This window comes from Corvus brachyrhynchos, unplaced genomic scaffold, assembly GCF_000691975.1.
Source record: "Corvus brachyrhynchos isolate BGI_N302 unplaced genomic scaffold, ASM69197v1 scaffold148, whole genome shotgun sequence".
NCBI lineage: Eukaryota > Metazoa > Chordata > Aves > Passeriformes > Corvidae > Corvus > Corvus brachyrhynchos.
Window position 1 is genome coordinate 2,245,982 of NW_008239785.1, and position 22,855 is coordinate 2,268,836.

General features: G+C 46.4%; 1 protein-coding gene across 1 annotated transcript in view; it reads left to right on the forward strand.

Annotated features, from left to right (window-relative positions):
• The window catches only part of UBE2O (ubiquitin conjugating enzyme E2 O), a 60,166-nt gene that overhangs the window by 24,574 nt on the left and 12,737 nt on the right, over positions 1–22,855 (forward strand). The window contains exons 2-11 of the mRNA XM_008640622.2: positions 6,678–6,737; positions 11,782–11,892; positions 12,579–12,676; positions 14,112–14,175; positions 15,875–16,018; positions 16,650–16,759; positions 17,561–17,711; positions 18,477–18,979; positions 21,616–21,770; positions 22,662–22,774. Of these exons, the coding sequence (XP_008638844.2) occupies positions 6,678–6,737; positions 11,782–11,892; positions 12,579–12,676; positions 14,112–14,175; positions 15,875–16,018; positions 16,650–16,759; positions 17,561–17,711; positions 18,477–18,979; positions 21,616–21,770; positions 22,662–22,774 (1,509 nt within the window). The remainder of the gene's footprint in view (positions 1–6,677; positions 6,738–11,781; positions 11,893–12,578; positions 12,677–14,111; positions 14,176–15,874; positions 16,019–16,649; positions 16,760–17,560; positions 17,712–18,476; positions 18,980–21,615; positions 21,771–22,661; positions 22,775–22,855) is intronic.

Consider the following 22,855-nt stretch of genomic DNA (forward strand, 5'->3'; position numbering starts at 1 on the left):
CTGTTGCTTCATCTTCTTTCCTCTTGCTTTTTGCAACTGCTCATGTGCCATGCAAGCTGATCAATGTAACAGAAATCTTTCACGGGAAGTGAACTTTGGATATGGAACATATTTTTCCAAGATGTGATGCCATTGGTGATGTGTTGATACTGAAAAGATATTAAAATATCTTGGCTTCAGATCTTCTGGGTCATTGAATTTCTGAACCTTTGTCATCTAACTTGGTGTATCCATGCTATATTTGGACAGCTGACTTGCTTTTTTAGACACCTCATCTAGATTGAAAATAAAAACAGCTTGTGTTGAGTTGATTGCTACACTACTGTTTTAGCTGAAGTGAATTTGGGTGTGTACTCAGACCTTAGAGTTAAAAAAAAATAAGAACTGGGGGATGCTGAGTTGGGTTGGCTGCTGCCAGTTGTGCTCCCTCCTGCCCACTTCCATAAGCACCCATCCCACAGCCATTCCAGCCAAGGCAGCTCTGGAGCTGCTTTGTTTTCTCCTAGTGCCTGGGGCTGGAGCTGGTGGTGGCCAGGAGCTGCTTCATGTAGTAAGGAGGTTTCCTCTTAACCTCCAGTAAGAGCCTGGCAGTAGTCCCAGGCACAAACCAGTGCATCTGGTGGAGATTTCCAAGTCACAGCTTCAGGACTGGAGAAAAGGATTTATTTGCTGTCAGGTTTAGAAACCAGGCATGGGAACATGCCTATGGTACATCGTGTCCTGTTTCAGGTGCTGAGAGACTGTCCAGGTCTTTCAAAATCCTTCCAAGGAGCCTGTCTGTCAGCACAACGAAGCAAGGTTTTACCCTTCCCAGCACCAGATGTTTGGATTTAGCTTTAACTGGTTATGGAGCGTGGTACTGAGGTTTGGAGAGCTCTGTGGTGCCATGTTACCTGTTGCTGCAGTAGTTGTTTTCCCTGTAGTTTGCTCTTAATCTGTGGGTTTTCCTCATCTTCTGAGCGCTGATGTTACAAGTTCCCATGGCGGCTTCCAAGCTCTCAAGTAGGTGCTGTCCATGTAAACAAAAATGCTTATGTGGGGATTGTAGGACACTGACAGTCCTGGTGACCCTGGAGGAGTGTCCCAGGGAGGGGATTAATTTTTAACTCCAGAACAGATTTAGATATTGACTTGCCAGGAGAACTCTCCAGTTCAGTTTAAAAAAACCCCTCCATCTCTGTGAGTCTAAAGTTCTAACTGTTGATGTTGGACAGAAATCAGGTACCTAGCTCATGTCTCCTCCATCACAATGTTTGTCCATTGTCACAAAAAGACAAGTGTGACATGTTTTCTATGGATAAAACCTTGGCTTGACTCAAAAGGAGGCCATAAAATGGTAATACATCTGAAAGGCATTATGATTTTTCCCCTCACACTTTCTTAGTCCCGTTGAGAGAATTCAAAATAGCTTCACGAAATTGCAAGTAATTTCTTCTTTTTAACTTTTTTTGTTTACAGTTTTAGGCATAGAGCCTGGGAGCAGTGATTTAAATGAGATCAGTTTTACAAGATGTACAAAGGGAGGGTTAGGACCTGGGAGATGGACAAGTAGCCCAGAATGAATAGAAGTGACAGGTCTGTGCAGGTCACAGCCTGGCCTCCCTGCCCTCATGGTGGCCACTACTGTCCAAGTCCTTGTTTAACTCAAGAGGCAGAAGCAGCTTTCATAGTAGATCATTCACTTCTGACTCAGTTGGATAAATGTCTCAACCATCATACAGCAGTTCAGGTCAACGTACAGAGTTTCATCTCCAGCATTGTGCTTTCCTCCTTTTTTTTTTTTGTGGTGCCTTGTATTCTCATTTTTACGAGCAGTTACCACTGTGTGTGTGCTGCTTTTTCTCCTCCATCTGTACGAGCTTATTTCCAGAGCTCTTGTTTTGGAGGATGGAATTTGGAATGTGTCTGGAATAGAAAGTGATGTTGTCACCACAGCGATTGCGTTGGAGGTAGAGGCTGTGGGATCACATTATCACCTTTGAGCAAATTTTATTCTTTATTGGTCAGAAGTTGTAGTTCTGTAGGTTGGAAAAGACCTTTGAGTTCAACCCAGCACTGTTGAGCCCACTGCTAAATGATGTCCCCAAGTGCTACAGCTGCACACCTTTTAAATTGTTCCAGGGATGGTGACTGCCACTGCCCTGGGCAACCTGTGCCAGTGCTTGACAGCCCTTTTGATGAAGAAATTTTTCCTAATATCCAGTCTAAAGCTCTCCTGGCACAATGTGAGGCTGCTTCCCCTTGCCTGGTTACTTGGAAGAAGAGTCTGATGCTCACCTGGATACAACTTCTATCAGGGAGTTGTGGAGAAGGAAGAGGTCTCCTCTGAGCTTGCTTTTCTCAAGGCTGAGCCCCCCCAGAATCTGAGACAGCACTGGCAGAGTGTGAACTTTAACGCTGTTAGTCGGCGTTGGCAGCCTTTATACTGCATCAGGTGCCCTCTTCCACAGCCAGAGTCCTCTCTGTTGCTGGGCAGCTGAGCAGAAATGTGGCTGTAAAACCATGACTAATCCAGGTGAAACGTGTGCTCCCAAATCCGTGTGTAGTGAGTGTCTCAGTGCCAAGGTCTCCCGTCCTTCCTGGTGTCCCAGTACAGGTTGAACCTGCAACACAGAGCAGTCAGCTCCTCTGAAGGAAGGTGTGTCCTGGCATATTTGAGACTGACCAACCAAGGACTGCAGGTCGATGCATTCAGGTTCCCTTCTGTGTTTGAACTTGTTCCCAGCTTCTGGTTTTGGGATGTTTGGAGCAGGGGACAGTTTGTCCATCCCTACCTCCTGTGACAACATTGCCTACCTGGAGTGCCATGTGGCAGTAGCAAACCAAAATGCTGTTTGCAGGCAGAATTACACCTTCTGTTTCTCCTAAAGTGGAATACCAAAACTCCTGCCCCATGCAGAAAAGAAACTATGTGGGAGTAGGAAAGGAAGGGATGTGCTGGCAGTAAGCATGAATGTGTTGTCCTTTCTCTTTTGTTGTTTAAAACATTCTGGGGGATGGTGACACCAATAGCTGGAGCCTGTGTGGAAGTGGTTTTGTCCACTGTTGGGTACCAATGATGTTACAAGCAAACCTGAATTGCTAATTAGTGAATTTAAACCCTGCTTTAGGTATGCAGAGAGTGACCAGGGATTTATGCCACTACTGAGTACCTCCAGTACTCATTTTGTTTGGATACACACCAACCAGGGCTAGCTGTCCCTATATCAGTCTCAGCAGCTCCTGTATTATTTGCCACTGAACTTCAGCAGTGATTGTTGCTTATTTACCTGCCACAATATTTGGCGTTGGTGGCTAGTTCAAATCATTGAAGTAAATTGCTCTGGTTTTGAGCCTTGTCAGAAGGGAGTTGTTGGAGAGGCAAATTGGCACCATATCTTGCATATGTTCAATGGAGTTGAGAGGTTAAACTCAGGGAGTTACAGTGGGAGTTCAGCCCACCCCTGCCCAGGGATGTTTACACCTCACTGCCAAATGGTTTGCTAAAGTGAGGATCCAGTTTTCTATCACAGACATCTCTCTCAACCTCTGCTGTTAATTTAAACAAACAAAACCCAAACCACAAAGACTTTGCTTCAAATGACAAGTTTGTAATAAAAAATTAGGCAAGTGGATGAAAGCAGAAAGCTCCCGAGGCTTAATGAGTTCATGCTCAGTGGAAATGTCTGTCCTCTCCCAGTCTGCCCAGTTCCAGGTGTGAGCCCTGATGGCTCCCTTATTTCATTTGAGGTGAGATGACTCAGCTGAGAAGGGGAACATGGTCTTGGTGATTCTTGTTTTTTATGCAGAAAATCAGAATTTGTGTACCCCTCCTGCTGTGTGGTTTGAGAGCATCATCAACCCTGCTGAAGTATCAGGTGTTCTCCAGATTGCAGCTGGTGCCTTTTGATGAGTAAATTTGCTGTAGAGCTCAGGCACTGATTCAGTGCTGAACACCAAGAAAGCGTCTGAATAGCAAAGGAAGTAAAAGGGGGCCAGAGCTATTCTGCCACTTCTTTTAGCAGTCAAGGCCCTAAGGAACATAACTGACCGCAGGCTGGGTGTGTCATCCCTCTTCACCAGGGTAAAATGTGTGTGCAGTGATGAGTGTCTTTGGTTTGCCTTATTTAACATTTGTAATAGTGAGTTTATTTTTTAAAAAGGCAACACAAAACACGTATTGCATTTGAGGAGGGAGCCCAGCTTGGCATACAGGAGCATGGGACTCCTCAGAGCATCTCTGGGAAACTGCTATTTCTCATTCTTGGGGCTCTTACTGATGTACATGGTTAGAACAAAAACCCAGCCATGCTAATACTGCCTTTCATAGAGGTAAATATAGCAGCTGAGCTGTGAGGACCTATTTTAAAAGTGCTTGTGCCACAGAATTCCCTCAGTGCTGAGGGAGGGGGCTGTCCATCCCATTGCTCTGGGTGTAACAGAGGACAGGAGGAATGGCTGAACTGTTGTGTTCAATGACAGCCATTCCAGCTTACTCTGGTCGGGTTTCTTGTGGGTTTTGACAGTCTTTTGTGACAGGACAGACCTGTGAGGTATTTATTGTTGATGCTGGCATTCTGCTTACTCCTTGGCTTGCTTTTCCTTGCGACTGAGACAGGTGGGTCTGGCACATGAAGCTGAAAATAGCTGTGCTGCCTTTAAAAGCCAAGAGACCTGAAAATAGGTTAAATATAGTCCCCCTGTAGAGAAAGCTTTATACTTTGCTTTGGGAAGAATTTGTATGATTGTATTATTGAGGAAGGATCACAAAATGGGAGTGCTGCTTATTTACAGCTTCTGTGATGTACCAATGACTAACCCAAATATATTGCTGCTGCTGCTGCTGGGTAACATTGAATCATCTTGATGGTCTGGGTTCTTCAGAGGCTGCATCATAGAGAACAGTATGGCTCCGTGATGTGTTGAAACATAATGCATCAATTTAAGCCCTAATGCATTTTGAAATGAAAGTATCATCATACACTTGGAGCTGTGCAGTGAGAAAACTTCAGTTACAATACCCAAACTGCTGCTCATGCTTGAGTACTTACTGGAATGTGAATGTTGCAGCCCAATTCTGGATTTTAAAAGGCTGCCTGTAGAGTACTTACTTTAACAAATAATTTTAGAAAGCTGTATAAAAATTCATGTCTATCTATATATCGCAGTGGGATGTGGGAGGCAGTGAAAACACTTCTACATTCTGGAAATGGTCTTGTGGGCTTCAGGTTTCCCACTCCAGTGTGGTTCTGACTCCAGAAGTTGGGTCTAAAAGCCTGGCTGGCTGGGTCTCTTCCTCTCTTACTGAAAAATGCAATCAAGAAGATGATAAATACTCAGGTGCTATGGTTTGATTCCGGATCCTGTTCTTGGAGTATAGATTTGTCTAATGTAGTAAAGCAGGCTGTAAGCCAGGGAGTGGGTTAGGATGAAATGCTGACAAAGCACAGTGGAGTTCAGGCTGGGGATGAACAAGGAAAAGCCAGGAATGCAGCAGTAGCAACAGGGTGGGCTCTGAAAGTGAGATGTGAGAGAGGCTCTGTCCCTGGTGGTGCATTCATGTGGCACTTCCCAGAGCACGGGGGGTGTAATTAGTATGTTTGCAGGGCTCAGAGTGATGTACCAGTGCAAATAACTTCTGGACCACTGAAATGCAAATGAGGCTTCTCCCTGTTCAGCAGAGGGAGATTTTAGCTGAGTTACTGGGAGACTGAGCAAGCCTGAAGTTGGAGTTCAGTCTTGTGGCCTCCCTTAGGACATCATCCCTCATGTAGCATTCCAGTGTATTCAGTGGCAGCTGCACTTTGTAGTTTTAAGCTTGTTGAAAACACTTAATGAAATAGCTTGCAAGTAGTCTTGAGGCCACTGAAACAGCTGGATGAAGGGCCACTTCTGGAAGGGCATCACTTGGTTAATCACTGGAGAGTCATCAAGTGATACGTTCCCTGGTGCCCACAGGTCTGTGTGAGCTGCTCTAGGGTAAGTAAGGATGGTCCGACCACATCCTTTGTTGCCAGAATGAGCTCTTTGCCAGCAAGTGCTTTAGCAGGAGCTGGAATAAGCAGTGCTTTGGCTTTATCCATGGTCTTATTGATGTTTCATTATGTGCATAGACCTGAGAGCTTTTAAGCGCAGAAACAGCCATTTCTTTTCCTTTTTTTTTTTTTTTTTTTTTCAAGATAAGTGCTTGCTGCAGTGGATTTGTCACCTATTCCCCTGCCAGCCAAGACTTCTTACTGTACAGGACCTTGCTCATGTGTCCCAGGCCAAACAGGCTTTCCACAGATATTTGGGAGTATCTTGGGTGAAAAGCATGCAGGATGAGACACGGAGCTGTGATGTGTCTTCTGTACTACATAGACTGGATGTGGGTAGGAAATGATGCGTGGTGCAGGCAGAGGAAGAGAAGAGGAAGACTTGAGGGGTTGAGTGAGTCAATGTCTGCACCCTTTTTGATGTGTCTGCTGACTTAGAGCACAGTTGTGGATGGATCCCCTGGTTGCTGATGTCAGATCTGTCAACTGGATTTGGCAAATGTGCCAAGGGGATTAACTCTGTATATGGAAGTGCCTCAGAATCCTCCGCTGCAATCCTCCTCAGTCTGGAGGGTTGGGATACTGTGCATTTGTATTTGTCATGTTATTTCTGACTGAGTATCATCTGGGGTCACTAAAGCAAATCTCTCTTTCTCTCCTTAGCTGAAGCTTGAAGATCGCTCAGTGGTCCCTCGAGATGTGGTCAGACACATGAGCTCCAGCGTAAGTGCTTTTTTTTTTTTTTTGTCTCTTTTTGACTGTGATACTGCTGCATGGATTTCTAGGACTTGCCAAATTGCCTGAATGGAGCTGGACAGTAATGCTTTGAGCATGTTCTATTTTTAGGTTGTTGGATAGACTTAGCTGCATCCAGTGAAAATGGAATTCTGCTAAGGCTGCCTCTCTACAGTTGGATATCTGCAAAGGTCTCCTGAGCAAGCAATCCCAGTCATGGTCAGGGAAGGAGACAAGAAGCCTGTCTACCCTGCCATTCTTAAAGTTTTACATTAATCCATTCTGAGATGTGGGGACAGTGGACCTGCTCTCCCAGACCTAACAGGGAGGTTGGAGTGGGGGCAGATCCCAGTTCTGCTGCTTGCCTTTGCCTTTGTGTGCTCTGGTAGAGAACTTAAAGGGAATATATTCAGACACACCTCTCAGTCTACAGTAAGCAGCATCTTTTCCAGCTTCTCCCAGAAATACAGCAAACCCAACACTGCTGGAGCATCCAACACAGCTAGGTGGACAGAAAGCAAGCTGGTTCTTAAACAGCAGCTGAGAAGTGTTCCCTTTGCTCTTTCTGGATGCTGTTCTGTGTCCCAGCCACTCTGTTGCAGTTGTATGGCACTTGTGCCTATCGGAGATGTGTGGATTCGGAGTTTGTATGGGGAATACTGGGGAGGTGGTTGGGTATCGATGATCAGATGGGATGTGCTGTCTTTAGGAGCTCAGCAGGGTTGGTGGTTTCTTGCTGTGGCTCAGAGCTAACCTCTAACCCTGAGCCATATGGCCCTGCCATGTGCTTGCCTCTATCTTCTCTTGACTTGCTTCCAGCAATGTGGCTACCAAGGCTGTGATGAAGGAAGCAGCTGGCCACTAACTGCTGTAGTTGCACCACATGGTGTGCAGCCTGGTGCAGGGATAGAGAAAGCTATTCTCTGACCTGGCTGCCTTGTTTGGGTTTTTGTGGTTTTTTAAATGAAGCCTTTTTTTGTCAATTAGTAAAAGTAAACCCACCCCTTTTTCACAGAACATTACAAAGGAAAAAAAAAAGGAATGAAAAGCTTGAATGATAATTTGAAAATTGCTGAAGCAAAGTATTTCCTCAAGAAATTTAATGGTTGTTTGAAATGGAAATTTGAAGTCAAGATATCCTTCTAAAACTGCAGCTCTATGAAAGAGTTCCAATCCAAAACAATGAACGGGTAGAAAATGGAATTATCAGCTGTTCACAGTGTTGTACCTGGCACAGCTGGAGCCTTCAGTATATTCTTCTCACTCAGGGGGATACTTTGAGTCCTATCTCTCAATTGTTTGCTATCCAGTGCTTCTTAAATTCATTTTAAGCTTTCAGGACAGCAGGTTGTTCTCCTCTTGGCAAACATGGATGTGCTGCTTTTGTTTGCAATTTCCATTCTCATTTGAGCAGAAATTGGCTCCCCTGGCTTGCTGCACATGTTTTGGTATATATGTACCCAGCAGTTGTCTTGCACATTTGTTTTTGTCCATTTGCATGTTCAAATAATGATATTTGCTTGACCCTTGTGGCCAGTAACTTCATTTTTTAAATTAATGGAATGGTGAGATTGTAACTCAATTTCTTACCCTCAAATGTTTTAAATGTTAGTGGTGAATTGAACAATAAACCCCTTTTATCCCAAAGAAAACCTTCACCTGCTAACAGATATATTCCAAAAATTACAGGAGCATTTAAAATAGAAAACCTGCAAGTGTTAGCCTGCCAAATTCAGGATGTGGGATGGTTGCCCTGCACCAGTTGGCCTGGCAAATGGAGAATGTGGAATTTATTCTGTATTCAACACAGTCTTTTAGGGCTTGTTTTTAACCTTGAGCGGGAAGGACTTGAAATCCTCTGTTCCTCAAGAGAGGAGAGCTGACTCAAATCCATGTGCTTCTCATCGAGCACTGAGTGTGGGGAAAGACTGCTTCAGGGGGAAATGCATAAAATGAGATCATTTTCACTGAATACAGTTGGGCCTGAAAGTCTAATCCAGCTGGATGAGAAGCAGGAAAAGTGGCAGAGTTAATTTTTCCAGGTGATATGCTAATTTGGGGAAAAGGTAAGAAGTAGGTCTGTAATCTGTCAGACACCTGGATTTTGTTGCTTCAAAGGATGCTGGGCTATGCTGTCCCTTTTAAACAAAGGAGTAAGGGTGGTGTAAAGATGCTCTTAGAAAAAAAATTGCTGAGGAAAAAGAAGGATGGGAGATAGAAGATACGGGATTGAAGGCTATGTTTCCAGAGCTGCTGCACTCTGGGAGGAGAGTTTGCTGTTCTGCCTTAAAGCCTTGTCTCTGGTGGGGAAGGAATCCATTCACTGCTTAAATACTCAGTGTGGTGCATGATGTCAGGGTACCAGAAGCAGCTGGAAGAAGGTCTAGGGAGTGCATTTAATTGTGGAGTGAGTGGGGCTTGAACCCATCAGCTCTCCTCACTCAGTTCAGTCCCCTCCCTTTTCCAGTTCTGCTGTTGGGGTTGATGGAAATGGATTTTTGTTAACAGAACTGTGAAATGTCAGCTGGTTTCATTTGGCCCCTCCCTTAGTGAGATCAGCTAATGAAAGGATGGGTGTGTTTGAGCTGTGCCAGGCTGAGGACCTGCTGTGGAAGATGAGACAAGTTGGCAATGTCTCTTTTGGGGACTGCACTGCTGAGTGCTGCTATAAACTCGGAGTGATTCAGCACAACCCCTCAGCCTTCAAATCTGCCTCTGTGCAGGCTAATGTTTCATGTGACAGGGAAGTAAATAAACTCATAATAAAGGAAGGTTCAGTGGCATGTGAGGGAGGAGAACTGTGACTCAACAGCCCTGTAGGTCCTGGGGTTGCTCACAACATTGATTTCTGCTGTCCTAACCACAGACAGGGCTCTGCACTTGCTCAGGCATTTTATAACTGGAAGGAGAAGCGAGCTGAGCTAAACCTGTTGCTTTTGGCCATGACAAATAGCACCCAACTGTGTTAGGTGGGAGGCACCTTTAGGGTGGTGCAGGTACCTTCTCCGTGGGGAAACTCCGAGAACAGACAGAGGGTGTTGGCATACATCAGTGACTCCAGTCCTGGTTTTATTGCTTGCTATACTTTCACCATCCATTAAAGGGATTTTAGACCAAGAGACAATGTGATCCACAGAAATCACAGGTGCTGGATTGTATCCTGTCTCAGAGCTGCTGTCATGTTGGCTGCTGATAAAGGAAAAATTAATTCTGAAATGCGCAGTGCAGGGCAAGGAATTTGCTTCTTGAGTGTTTTTTGGTTCTGACTAACAGACTAAAACACAGGGCCTGAACTGCAAAGCACAGCCAGAGGATGGTGTGGGTATACTTTTTTTAGCTTACTCTGGAGAAAAAGCAGGGCAGGTGGCTGTGCTGTAGCCTGGAGAAGCTGTGGGTTTGTTGAGCAGGTGCCACTTCTGAGCAGACCTCACTCATCCCACGGCTCAAATCGTGCTGGCAGCAGCTGTTGTGAAGCCAGTGTAGTTCTGGCCAACCCTTTTCAGGTGAGAGTGATGGTACAGCTCTGCTGGGCTCTTTCCTGGCAGCCTGTGCAGGCAACAAGCTTAGCTGCAGTCTGTTGTGATGGAGCTGAAGCTGGGAAAGGCTCCCTTTGCTTCCCAGCCCTTCTGGAAAGGAATGGGAGTGGTATGTGGAGCAGCTGGAGGGAATGAGCCCCTGCTGCTTTGGGGTCTGCCAGACTGGCTCTCCCAGCCCTCCTGGCTGTGCTGGCACAGCTCAACCTGGGGCAGGTCCTACTCTCCTGTCCCATTGTCTTGGAAGCCTCGGGGCTGCAGAGCACTGGGCTGGTGTGGTGTGAGGAGAGGACTACCAGCAGGCAGGTGGAAAGCAAGCCAGCTAAAAGGGCTGAGCAGCCTGTCCAGGAATTACCCAGGACTGTCTTTGCTCCAACTGCTCATCCTCAAGATGAAACTGAATGAGTTGAACACCAGCAAACTTCTGAATTCCCACAAGGGCTGCCCAGGGCTCTTTGAGTGAAAGCCCTGACTAAAAACTTCCCGGGGTTGAAAGAACAGAACTGAGCAAACAAATCCACTTCTTGCAGGATATAAGCCCTTTGAGTGTTGTGCTCAAGTTCTGCTGGAGCAGAGACCTTGATGTTTGAGATAAGGACAGCTCATACCAGGGCATTTGCCATGCTGGCCCTCAGTCAGCTTTGATAATGGACTTGTGGTCTTTAATAAATAAGAATATCGATTGTCCCAGCTGTCAGGAGGCCCCGGCAGCTGCTGCCTTTGACAGTGTTTGGGTTAGCAGCCCTTCCTTGAAGGCCTCCACCATATGTGTGAGCAGCGTGCACATTGTGTGCTCCCTGCCAAGCTGCCCCCAGAAGGCTCCTGACAGCATGCCTTCTTTTCTTTGGGACAAAAAAGATTAAAACTTCGTTAAAAAGTGAGAGAGATAATGACAAACCATCTTATAATTAGACCAACTGTAAATTATCTGGCTGCAAACCTTGAAATTTGACCAAAGGTGCCAGATTTTTTTTTTTTTTTCAGTATGGCACAAAATAAAGGCCGTTTATACTGTCCTGCAAAATTATGTGAGTTAAAGTCAGAACAGCTTTAAAGAATTTCTGTTTTGTTGCTGATCTACCCCTGCCTTTGCTGACTGAGCAGTACCTGCACATTGGTCCTGTGGAGCTGCAGAGATTCACTCAGTTGAACAGAGCAGGGAGCCAGGCAGATTATAAAGCAAGTAAATACTAATCACCTGATTTAGTAAGGTCTTATTTGACCAGGTGCAGGACTCTCTGCTTTAGCAGCCATTTCAAATTCTAACTGAAAGACTTCTAACTGGGAAGAAAACACTACAGGTCTGTAATAGTGACCTCACCTTCTGAGCTCTCATAGTGTTTTGTGAAATGCCCTTGCAGAACAAGGACTTGAAGGGTAAGAGGGGGTTTAGTTTTAAAATTTATTTGTCTCTTCACTTACGACTTCTACAAAACACATACATCTGTATGTAGGACCTCCCCTAGGTAACAAACCCTTTTTCCCCTTTGTGTTTTCAGGACAGTCAGTGTGGAACTGTAATTGACGTCAACATTGAGTGTGCTGTGAAGCTGGTGGGAACCAACTGCATCCTTTACCCTGTCAACAGCAAAGACCTGCAGCATATCTGGGTGAGAACACAGCCAAAATCCACATGGGAGCCAGGGCTTGGTGGTTTGGAGGGATGCTGCTGTACTTCAAATCTGTCTTGAAGACGAAGCATCCATGTTGTGCAAGATGCATCTGCAGCTTGGTTTTATTTTAAACTTGCTGCAAGCAGCCTCCCTGGGAGAAGATGATGCAGCATCTCCTCATCTCCCCATCTGTTCTGTGTTTCTCATCACATTGCTGAGACCAAATTGTTTTGAAGGGCTAACTGACATTAAATTCTGTGAGAACTTCTGCACTGAGTGTGGAAAGCTGGTGTAGCAACCTGACCAGGGCAGCCCATGGCTGTGGCCCAGAGCTGCTGAGCTGCGACACCACTGCTGTTTAAACAGGCTATAAAAATGCTGAGATGAGTCAGGCAGATTTCTGTTAAGCTGGAACAGTCTCAAACATATCTGGTTCTCTCTTTGAGTGGGTAGGTGATTTCCAGAGACCAGGTGGGGTAGGATTTCATTGTTCTTTTTCCTCTGAGAGAAAGAAAATTTGGGAGTAAAGAGCGGGAATGTCGTAACTCATCCCAAGTCACAGCCTGTGGGAAGACAGTAGGATGTGTGCTCCTCTGGGATGAAAAATTAGTCTTAGTGATGAAAATTGGCTCCAGCTACAACAATTGATATTTATAAGGTTTTGTTTCCTGTTTTCATCACAGCCTTTCATGTATGGTGACTACATCGCCTATGACTGCTGGCTGGGCAAGGTCTATGATTTGAAGAACCAAGTTATCCTCAAGCTCTCCAATGGTGCCAGGTACTTCTCTCCTTCCTGTGGAAGACTGTCCCCTCTGGCTTTCACAATCCTGATCTGTTTTGTGAGAACAAGAAACAGTTTGGGCTTCATTTACATAGTGATAAGTTATCTGCTTGCATAATCTTCAGATGTAGAGCAAGAGAACACATCTTTCTCTGAAAATATTGAAAGTCATTGACAGCCCTTTGGAAAATCTGTAGTCTGAAAGGCGACAATTTTTTTTATTCCCAGCAGATCAGTGCTCCAGAACTAAAGCACACTGGTCTTTAAACTGTGCTTCTCCTCTGCAAAAGTAGCTGTTTAAGATGGGTGGTTGTTCCAGACTAATTCTCAGTAGGAGTGCTGCAGGAGGAATTCTTACCTTAAAAAAAGGGTCTGTGAAATTCTGGAAACTTGCAGGCTAGTGGTTTTTATCACAGATGAAAAAGCAGCCCAAGATAGAACAGCTGTTCTTTTTCACTGAATTTTTTATAAATGAAAACACAATCCAAAGTCTAGAGAAGGATTTAACCAGAGATACTGAAAGAAATATTTGGTGAAATTTCTGCAAAGCCAGCAGAAAGATCTGAATTCTGTTCCTCTTGCATGTGAGACAGTGACTTGTGTGCTAACCCGTGTGAATTCACTACATCCACTCTGCTACTGTGGCCTGTCTTATCCAGCAAACTCTTGATGCAAGGGAAGGAAGGAACCAGTGGAGGGCCAAGAGGCGTATGGGCCTGGCAGCTGGGGAATAACCCATCTGTCTTGTAAATTGAGTGTTGACATTGATGTTTAAAACACAACAATCAAATCCACAATCCTGCAGCCAGCTTTGAGCCTAGGAGAAGTGAGTAATGTGAGATGATTGGTGGATGCATCTAAGAGTTTGACTGTGTTACTGTGCAGTTAACCCAGGCTGGAAGGTTCTTAGGTGTATGTTAAACTGGGAGTGAAAAATAGCCACACATCTCTATCTGTAATGCCTGCAGTTACTGGTGCAATTTAAAACCTTGCCTGGAATCTTGTACCAGCTCCTGCACAGCTGTGGAAAGTGAGGTAACTTTTTGCAAAACCTCTTCTTAATGAATCGTTTGAAATGCCACCAGAACTCACTCTGGAAATGAAGCTATTACTGAAGAAAATATGCCCAAGTTGCCTTTAGTTCCCAGCATGGTGTGAGCAACAAATGGGACCTTTGCAGCAGACAGATCTTGTCCAGCACCCAGCCTGTTACTTAGCTTGGTTTTTTACATGCTGAATGTGACCTTTAGATACCTTTAATGCTTTTACAGCTTGTCTATAACCAGTTTTTCTCCGGACCATAAAAGCTCAGTGATGCACTGCTGGGTGCGTGGCCAGACGTGCTCAGGCAGTGTCAGTCCCTCGGGTGCTGTTTGCTTTTGGGGTGGATGGCTCTGGGAATGTGACAGTCTGTCTCCTGTCTGCTTTCCAGGTGTTCCATGAGCACGGAAGATGGAGCCAAGCTGTATGACGTTTGTCCCCACGTCAGTGACTCGGTGAGCAGCTGGGTCTCCTGAGGAGTCCTTCTGATCAACTTTGTCTTGGAAACTTCTTTGTGCAGGAGGGAAGGAGAAGGCAAAATTTGTAGGCATTTATTAATCCTAAGAATTAAATGGTGTATCACAAACAGTAACAGTTTAAAGGTGATGTTAGTAATGAGCAGGTTTTGAGGAGGTATTACAATGAATACATCCAACTGATTTCTGTGTAAACAGCTTGTGTAATGTGCTGTCAGATGGCTGGTGTCAAGGCAGTTCACTCACTGCTCCTTCTATCTGCACATGCTTCTAAAGGCTCTTACTCCATTTACTGCTTTCAAAAACTGTTCCTCTTCTGGAAAAAGGCATTTTGTTTAACAGGTGTTCTGCTAGAAGCAGGTTTTCAGATCATGTAAAATAATGTCTCTTGTTACCGCAGTCCATGGCATGCTTTGAATGGAGCCCCACCACCATAGTGGCATTTTCCAAATCACGTAGCAGGGAAGGTTTTGCTGGCTTTTGGGCAAAACAGTTTGCTGTGTGGTGGGACCTAACCTCTCTCACCTTCAAAGGCTGATGACAGCTTGCTTGTTCTTCCAAAGGGCCTTGCTGCACTCCTGGCAGCAGTGTTGGGAGATGACGGAGGATGACGTGTGATCCTTAGGAACTAGCAAAGCACTGAGCTCTTCTCCTTCCTAGCCTTCAAAGCAAAGGTCCCTTTGATCTAAAACTGCACTTCTGCTGAAACTTGATGGCAGCTTGTTGAAGAGTAAATGGAATATCAGTTCAATAGGATGTGCTGCTGTGGTTTTCTGGTTTTGTACACAGAAGGAGTGGTCTGTCGCTCAATGTTCTCCAGTACCTCAGTCTCTGCTACTTGGGTTGTGCAGTGGGTTTTCTGCTCACTAAATAGATGTCGTAGCAACGTTCAGCTTCTGGTTACCCGATTTTGAGATGGCTTGTTTTGAGTCAGGCTGCCTTTAAAGAGTACATAGTCCTCTGGGGAGTCACAGCTTGGGCTGAATCACAGGCTGTCTCCAGCGTTACTCTTGATGCTGTGCTCAGAATTGCTGTGTGTTAGGTGCTTACCTGACTTAGATCTTGTCACGCTGCTCTTATCCCTTCTGACAAAGTACAAGACTCGATGCAGTTTTGTGCACAGTATTTTATCTACCCTAAACTGCTCTGTCCGCCCCCACACTGAATCTCAGTATCAGTGGGAAGGAGTTCTAGGAAAGCAGTTGTTGTGTTTACTGTCCTGTTTTTGTTTTCAAAGAACTGTCATATTAACTAATCCACCTGAGACAGGAATAATACACACTTAATTTGACAAACAGAGGAGTGAAGGCACACTCTGCCTCTGAAAGCTGTAGGTGGTTGAATTAGAGCATGGAAGAGAGATAGATGTCCTTGCCCGGCTGATCTGGGCTACCTTGTTAGTGAGAACCTCTCTGTGGAAATAGGCATCTTTTGTTTCTTACAAGTACCTTTGCTTCTCCTGCACCAAGTCCTGGTCCTGTCTGAATATGTGACAGAGCAGGTTGCTATAGGAACTGCTGGGCTGCCTTCAGGAGAGGATGAGCTACAGGAGATGGGCATCTTGCAGACTTTACCTTTATAGTTAATTTTACTGGTCACAAAAGATGGAAGGGAAATGCTGGAATATTAAATCTTGGAGTCCTTTATGCTGCTTTTCTCTTCTCCATTTCCCCCACAGGGTCTCTTCTTTGATGATTCATACGGCTTTTATCCCGGACAAGTCCTCATCGGGCCATCTAAAGTGTTCTCCAGTGTGCAGTGGCTCTCAGGTGTGAAGCCTGTTCTGAGCACAAAGAGCAAGTTCAGAGTGGTGGTGGAAGAGGTAAGGACTGACACCCTGACACATGGCCACCTTCTGCCAAGCACAGTCCCAGGCTGGCTGTTTGGAGCAGAGTCAGCTTGCCATGGTAACCTCCCAAGAGCAAATGTGCCGTGGCTGTGGTGACAAATTTCTCATTGGGCACTGGCAGGACTTTTGAGCATCCTAGCAAGGGTCCCTGCTAGAACCCTGTAAAGTGATCACGTGTCAGTACACTCAGAGGGCAGTACTGCTGATCATTATGGGTAGTAGGAGCACATCTTCTATTGAAACTTAATGCTGCATGCTGTCCAAAAAGGGAGAAATATTGCTGACTCTTGGGTTAAAGAAGGAGCAGCTCCAAATCCATTACCATATTTCTATGTGACATTGTACTGCTGATCTATATGTAGCATAACTTCCTTCCCAAGCCACTTGTCTTTCCTTGAAGCTAAAAGCTGTAGAATCTCTGCATTGTCAGGAGTCAGGCTGTGGGGACACTGGAGTTGTCCTGGATGTGGTGAAACTGCACTTGCCCATATTAAATGATAAAAGCAGGTTTGCTGCTTTCCTCTGTGTAAACTTTCAGATCTGAGACACTGGTCTGGGAAAGTCTCTGAAAAGTTAAATTGCCTTTTCTGTCATTGCATTGTAGGTACAGGTGGTAGAACTAAAGGTTACTTGGATCACTAAAAGCTTTTGTCCTGGAGGTACTGACAGTGTGAGCCCTCCTCCCTCGATAATCAGCCAGGACAAGCTGTCCAGGTGAGATCCCTTGAAAACCCCTTCTCACTCCCAGCACCCAGGCCCTGCACAGGCTGTGGGTGACAGGCCTACCAAGAGACACAATGCTGCCGTTTCCAGTGGGGTTTTTTTCTGTATTGCATACCTGCATATGCCAGAGCTTCAAAAATGCAAGATAACAATTTCTGAATTAGTTTAGCAGACACTTGAGTTACCAGGACGAGGGCAAGCATCCCACTAATGCTAAGTTCCCTCCAGCTGACAGGTGCATAGAATGGTGTCGGGCAGCAGCTTCCTTCTTCCCTTGTCCTTTCACTCCTGCTTGGAGCAGGCTGCATCTCCGTGTGGGGCTGGGGTGGGGCTCAGGGGTGCGGCTGCAGCCAAGGCTGGTACTGAGGCAGTAACTGGTGCCCTCTGCAGGCTGCAGCTGCCAGAATGGGCTGGGAAAGCTCAAAAGACAAGTCAGATGAGCAACAGCACTGTCAGCGTGGGTCCTGGCTGGGGCTCATGTGCTGGAGGGGAGTGGCTTTCAAATGACAGCAAAAGAAACCCAAATATCTCTTGGCGGCTCTCTGGGGGGAGGGGGGGAGCTCCAGGGAGAGGAGTGACTTACGTCCCATCCAAACCCTTTGTATCCCCACCCAGTCCCTGGTGAGATTCCTGCTTCTCCTTTAGAATTGTGTGCCTGGAAATTATTTAGTGTGGTGTTGTGCCACCCCTGAAGCAGCACTGTTGGTGTGAGGCCATGCCAGCCTTGTGAAGGCCATGGGCACTGCTGGGTTCTGTTACTGTTCTGTGCTCATGGCTTTCCTGTTCTGCCAGGGTAAAGCGCCTGGGGTGCTTTGACCATGCCCAAAGGCAGCTTGGAGAAAGGTGCCTCTACGTGTTCCCAGACAAAGTGGAACCTGCAAAAATCACCTGTGAATGTCCTGAGAGGAACTGTGTCCTGGGTGAAGGGTCAGTTGCCAAAAAGGTGAGTTGAGGGGTTGAGGGAGCTATCGACTGCTCTAAGCATTTCTGGTCACTGTGGCTTTTAAAGCAGAGATCTTCCTGGTAGTCATGTGGTCTGAAATGTGACTCCTGAAGTGGTTGTGAAGAGTAATGGCTTGTTGTTGCCAGCAGAGGAGTCACCTTGTGGAGCAGTCTGACTGCACTGGGTGAAGCAGGCAGCTAACACCTTGAGAGAGCATGAACAGGGCCTCAACACAGAGGTGTCACCTTGCAGGGGTCAAGTGTGCTCTGACAGCTGGGACTTAAAAATATGTTGTTTTCCTTAGCATTCTCATGGAGCTGAAATGTTCAGTTAAATCCTTGGCTGTGGTGAAACAAGGAAATTGTTTTTGCTTCCTAGGCCAAGTGAGTCATGCTATGGTCTGTACCTGCTGGCTGTGGAGCCATGGTGTTCCTAGAATAACAGGATGTCATCAGTGTGTAGATGGTGACCTCCCTGCATGGCTGTGCCTGTTACACAGATTAACTTGTGCAGCTTCTTGTGACCTCCCATAACAAAACAGTTCAAAACATGCTTAAAATAAGCTGAAGGAGCAAAGCTCACTTTCTGTGGGCTAGTGCACTGCTGCTCCTGAGCAGAGCAGTGTGAGATGCTGGTTTGCAGAGTGCTCTGGTGCAGGTGAAATATGCAGAGCCCCATGGGTGCACAAAGCTGAGCATTCCCCAGGTTGGCTGGCAGCCTGCTGAGTGTTCAGGCCCAGCTCTGACCCACATCTGCTCTCTCCAGGTGAGGCGGCTGCTGAAGAAACAGATCGTGAAGATCATGTCGTGCTCTCCGGAGTCTCAGAGCACCAGTGAAGCCCCTGACAAAGAGTCTGCTGCAGCTGCTGACCAAAAATCAGAAGAGCTTAAGCCTGATTCCAAGTGTGAGCTGGATGACTCTTCCAACAGTGCACCAAGTCCTGGGGAGAGAAAGGAGGAGCAGCCTGAAGAAACAGGGAAGGAGAAAGGGGGAGCAGCAGCACGGCAGCAGCAGCCTCCCTTTCTCCTGAAGGATGAGGGGCTGCCTGACTACCGGCTTCAGTCCATGGAGCAGGATGCTGATGATGAGGCAGCTGATGACACCGATGACACCAGTTCTGTCACCTCTTCTGCTAGCTCCACTGCCTCATCCCAGAGTGGCAGCGGCACCTGCCGCAAGAAGAGCATTCCTCTTTCCATCAAAAACTTGAAGAGGAAGCACAAGAAGAAGAAGACCAAGGTTTCACGAGAGTTTAAGCCGGGAGACAGGTGAGCTGCATTTCCACACCCACGTGCAATTGCCAAAATCTCCCTTGCCCAAGTGCTCAGATGTGAAGCACCACCTGAACTGGGGTGCAGGATGATGGTGAGTTTGGGCACCACCTGGTAGTAACTGCCAGTGATTATCTTGTGATGACTGTGCAGTGGCCTGTGTGGAATCAGCTTGGTCTGAGTCCAGCTTCTGGTGAAACTGGGGCCACGTGATGTGACACTGATGCTATTCCGTTTCAGCTGTGCCTCAGGGCATCGACAGCATATCTGTGCTGTGCTGGGCTCTGTGTGCAACATGACACTAATTGGTTACCTTATTGGCAGCTGCTGCAGAGAGGCTGAGGACAGACCGTGGAGTGGACAGCTTATCCTAGAGAGCTGTCTCCAGAACAGCACAGAGCTCTGGGCTGGCAGGTGGTAGTGCTGCCATGGTCTCTGTTATCCTCACCCTGCTCTGCAGAGATGTGCAATTTTTGCTGACAGTATACTTCTTAATATTAGAGTTTTTTAATGAACAAATTGCACTCACTTCTTGAGAGCCTTGGAGGAATTAATTTCAGTAGCTTGGGGAAGGGAGCACTGTGTGTATCTGCCCGTTTCTAGATAAAACTGGATCTCAGCAGCTTTTGCTTTTAATTTAGGAGTGTTTAAACTGTTTTCATGGGATGCAAGGATGTCTGACAAGTGGTCTGCCTTGTCTGTTGGCTTCCCTGGGCTGCTTAGTTGTGTACAGATCCTGCATCAACTGGCGCAAGAGAACATGTGAGAATTCTCCTAGGAAAGTGACATTATCAGTATTCAAGGGATCCAGCAGTTTGAGAATGTCATGAACTTCATTCGCGTTTTGTGTAGGTATTTAGCTTTGCCTGTATGCAAGGGGAGTGGTTCCTGTAGTCCTTGTGAGTTCTGAAGAAATTCGATTTGAAGGTCACAGTGCCCAGCAGAGCAGTATCCAAGTGAGAAAAAATGGGAGTGTGTGATAGAGTTCCTGGGAACGGATCCTGGGTTCACTCCTCAAGTCTCACTCCCCCACTGAATGTCTCTGTTTTACTGAAGGTTTTGCTAAAGAGAGCTTAGCTAGAGCACCTGGTGGCTCCCTGCACCATACAGGCAGTGGGGAGAAATCCCTGTGGCAGCCCCAAGAAATTCTGGTGCTGGATCTGGGCAACTCAGTACAAGGAGATGCAGAGACAAACATGAGACAGAGAGTAGGAAATAGAGGCTTTTCCAGCACAGACTGAGAGCCCCCAGCTGATGCTGTGAAGGGTGCCTGTGGCAGCTGGGCACGGCTCAGTGTGAGGGGCCAGTGCTGTTGAATATTTCTCTGAGGTGCTGAGGCCATCAGAGATGTTCTACCAGGCACTGCTGAGAAATGCCGAGCGCTTGGGCTGCCTGCATTTGGTCACCACATGTGATGTGTCAGCTCGTGGGCAGCTCTGGCTGCAGGGGCCAGCTCAGCATGTGACTTTGCCATCAGTGAGTGACCTGCTGCAGCTCTGTGCAGCGCACAGACCGCTGGATATCTTTTAGTGAGGGTATACGGGGATTTTTATTAACATCAAGTCTTGATTTTTGTTTGAAGCCACATACACTGCTGCAGACGAGACTGCTTCATTTCCTTACTCAGCCTTTCCACTCCCATCCTCAGCTGCATGTCCTGTGTCCCCCAGAAACCATCTTGTTGCATGTCACACACACACTTGGCCTGTTACAGACCCTTCTCTAATAATTTCTGCTGTTGACTGCTGGCCCTACTAAAAACTTCATCTTAAAAATATTTCTCTGACATTTGTAAAAAGAAGGCTGGGGGCAAACAGCTGTATTTGCCTATTGTATCTTCAGATTTGATTCTGAAATGAGCATAAATCCAGCACTTGTGTAAAGTGAAGATTTAAAGTCATGGGATTTGGTTTGTTCTGTGCTGTAAGAGAGACTAAATTAGTGGAGGGCTCATTAGAACAGTGTCCAGCTAGTCTGTCCCTCCTGCCCCAAGCACTTTGCCTCCTCAAGCATCCCTGTCAAGCCCCATAGCAGAGAACCAGCATGTGGTACACTATGGCATGTTTGGGTTTAATCTCTGAGCTGCAGAGACACATGTGTATGTTTGAACCACTGGGAAGGACACTTTTCTCTTTTAAACAAAATCCTTTTTGCTTTGCCCACATTCAGTGTGTTGCCTCTTTTCTTTTTGTTTTGTTGTTTTCTCTCTGGAAGGGCTGTGATGATTTATCTTTCCAGTCATGTGTTCTTCTAGTTTCAAAGACTCCTCAGAGCTGTCAGGCTGGAAGGTGCTCCAGTGGAGATGATCTCAAGTTTCAGACTATTTGAAGCTCCTGTGATGTTGCTGTCAGGGGCAGAAAGTGGGTGCTGGTAGATGCTAATTTGCCTCTGTAGGAATAGAAGTGAGCTCAGCAGGAGCTCCCTGGAAAGTCAGTCCTCCTTCAGCAGTGTAACATCTGCGGCAATTGAGAACCCATCAAAACAAAGCCTGCTGTGTAGCTGCTTCCGTGGGCTCTACATGGGGTTTCCTGACTTGCTTCCCAGCCTGCTGATCCACATGCCTTAGTGTTGCTGAGGTCCATCTTGATCCCTGATGTTCCCTTTGGTAACTCAGTGCCTTTCTGTGCTGCCAGGGTTGCTGTGGAAGTGGTGACCACGATGACTTCAGCTGATGTGATGTGGCAGGATGGCACCGTGGAGACAAACATCCGCTCCAATGAGCTGATCCCTGTCCATCATCTGGACAACAACGAGTTCTGCCCCGGCGATTTTGTGGTGGACAAAAGAGGTATTGGGCATCAAAACAATGCTCTTAATTGCAAAGTATTGTTCAGTCTGGATCCCCTAATGTGCTCTGTAGCTGTTAGTGCTCAGTTGAGGTGGGCACCTGACAGGGACAGCAGTGATTCAGCTGACTTGGCAGGAATGGCAGCAGAGAACCATTATTTACATACCAAAGTTGAACTATGATGACAGGAAGGATGGGGAAGGAATAAATGACAAAGAGCCAAACTAGAATTTTCAGTATTTCTGCAGAGCAAGGGTTGCCCGCCTTGAAAGGGTCAACAGCTCTGAGCTCTATCACAGAATGAGGGGAGAAACAAATAGCTCACCTTGGGCTGCTTTCTCTGTATGGCTGATCTGTCATGACCCTTACATTTTTTTCATGGGGAGTTTTGGGATCCAGAGGCATCTTCTTGAATCACTTCTCTTCCCCAAACCAATTGGTGATGCTAGTGAGGGCCGTGGGACAAGTTCAAGGAGAGTGTAACAGCTTCTGGATATGAAATATTGATGCCACCATCTGGCTCTCAGCTCCTTTTCTAGCAGGGGTAGACCTTCAGCATTGGGGAGCAGAAGACAGTCAGGCTGGGAAGCAGGAAAGCTGGCTTAGCATAAGTAGAGACTGGTTTATGTGGCCATTTCTGATGAGTAATAGTCTGACTGGTCTGGGTTACACACAGTCTGTGGAAACTAAAGTTACCCGTCAGCTCCAGCTCTACCATTCTAGTTTGGCAACAATTTTCACTGTGTAGGAAGAACTGTTTTTCCTCATGCCATTCACAAATGGAAGGCTTCAGCCATGAGAACCCAAGAGCTGACAGCCTGAGTCACTGAGCAAAGTCTGTGCTCCTTTGCCTGATTTGTCTGTTTTCTTCCCTGCCATTGTGACCAAAAGCTCAGAGCTCCCAGGATCCTGGGTTGTATGGAGTGGTGCAGTCCGGGGACCACATCGGCCGTACCTGTGTGGTGAAGTGGTTCAAGCTGAAACCCAGTGGAGATGATGTGGAGGTAAGTGCAGGAGCCAGTGCCTGCTGCAACCAGCTAAGAGAAAGCAGCCACAAAATAACACAAGCTTCACAGATAAACACA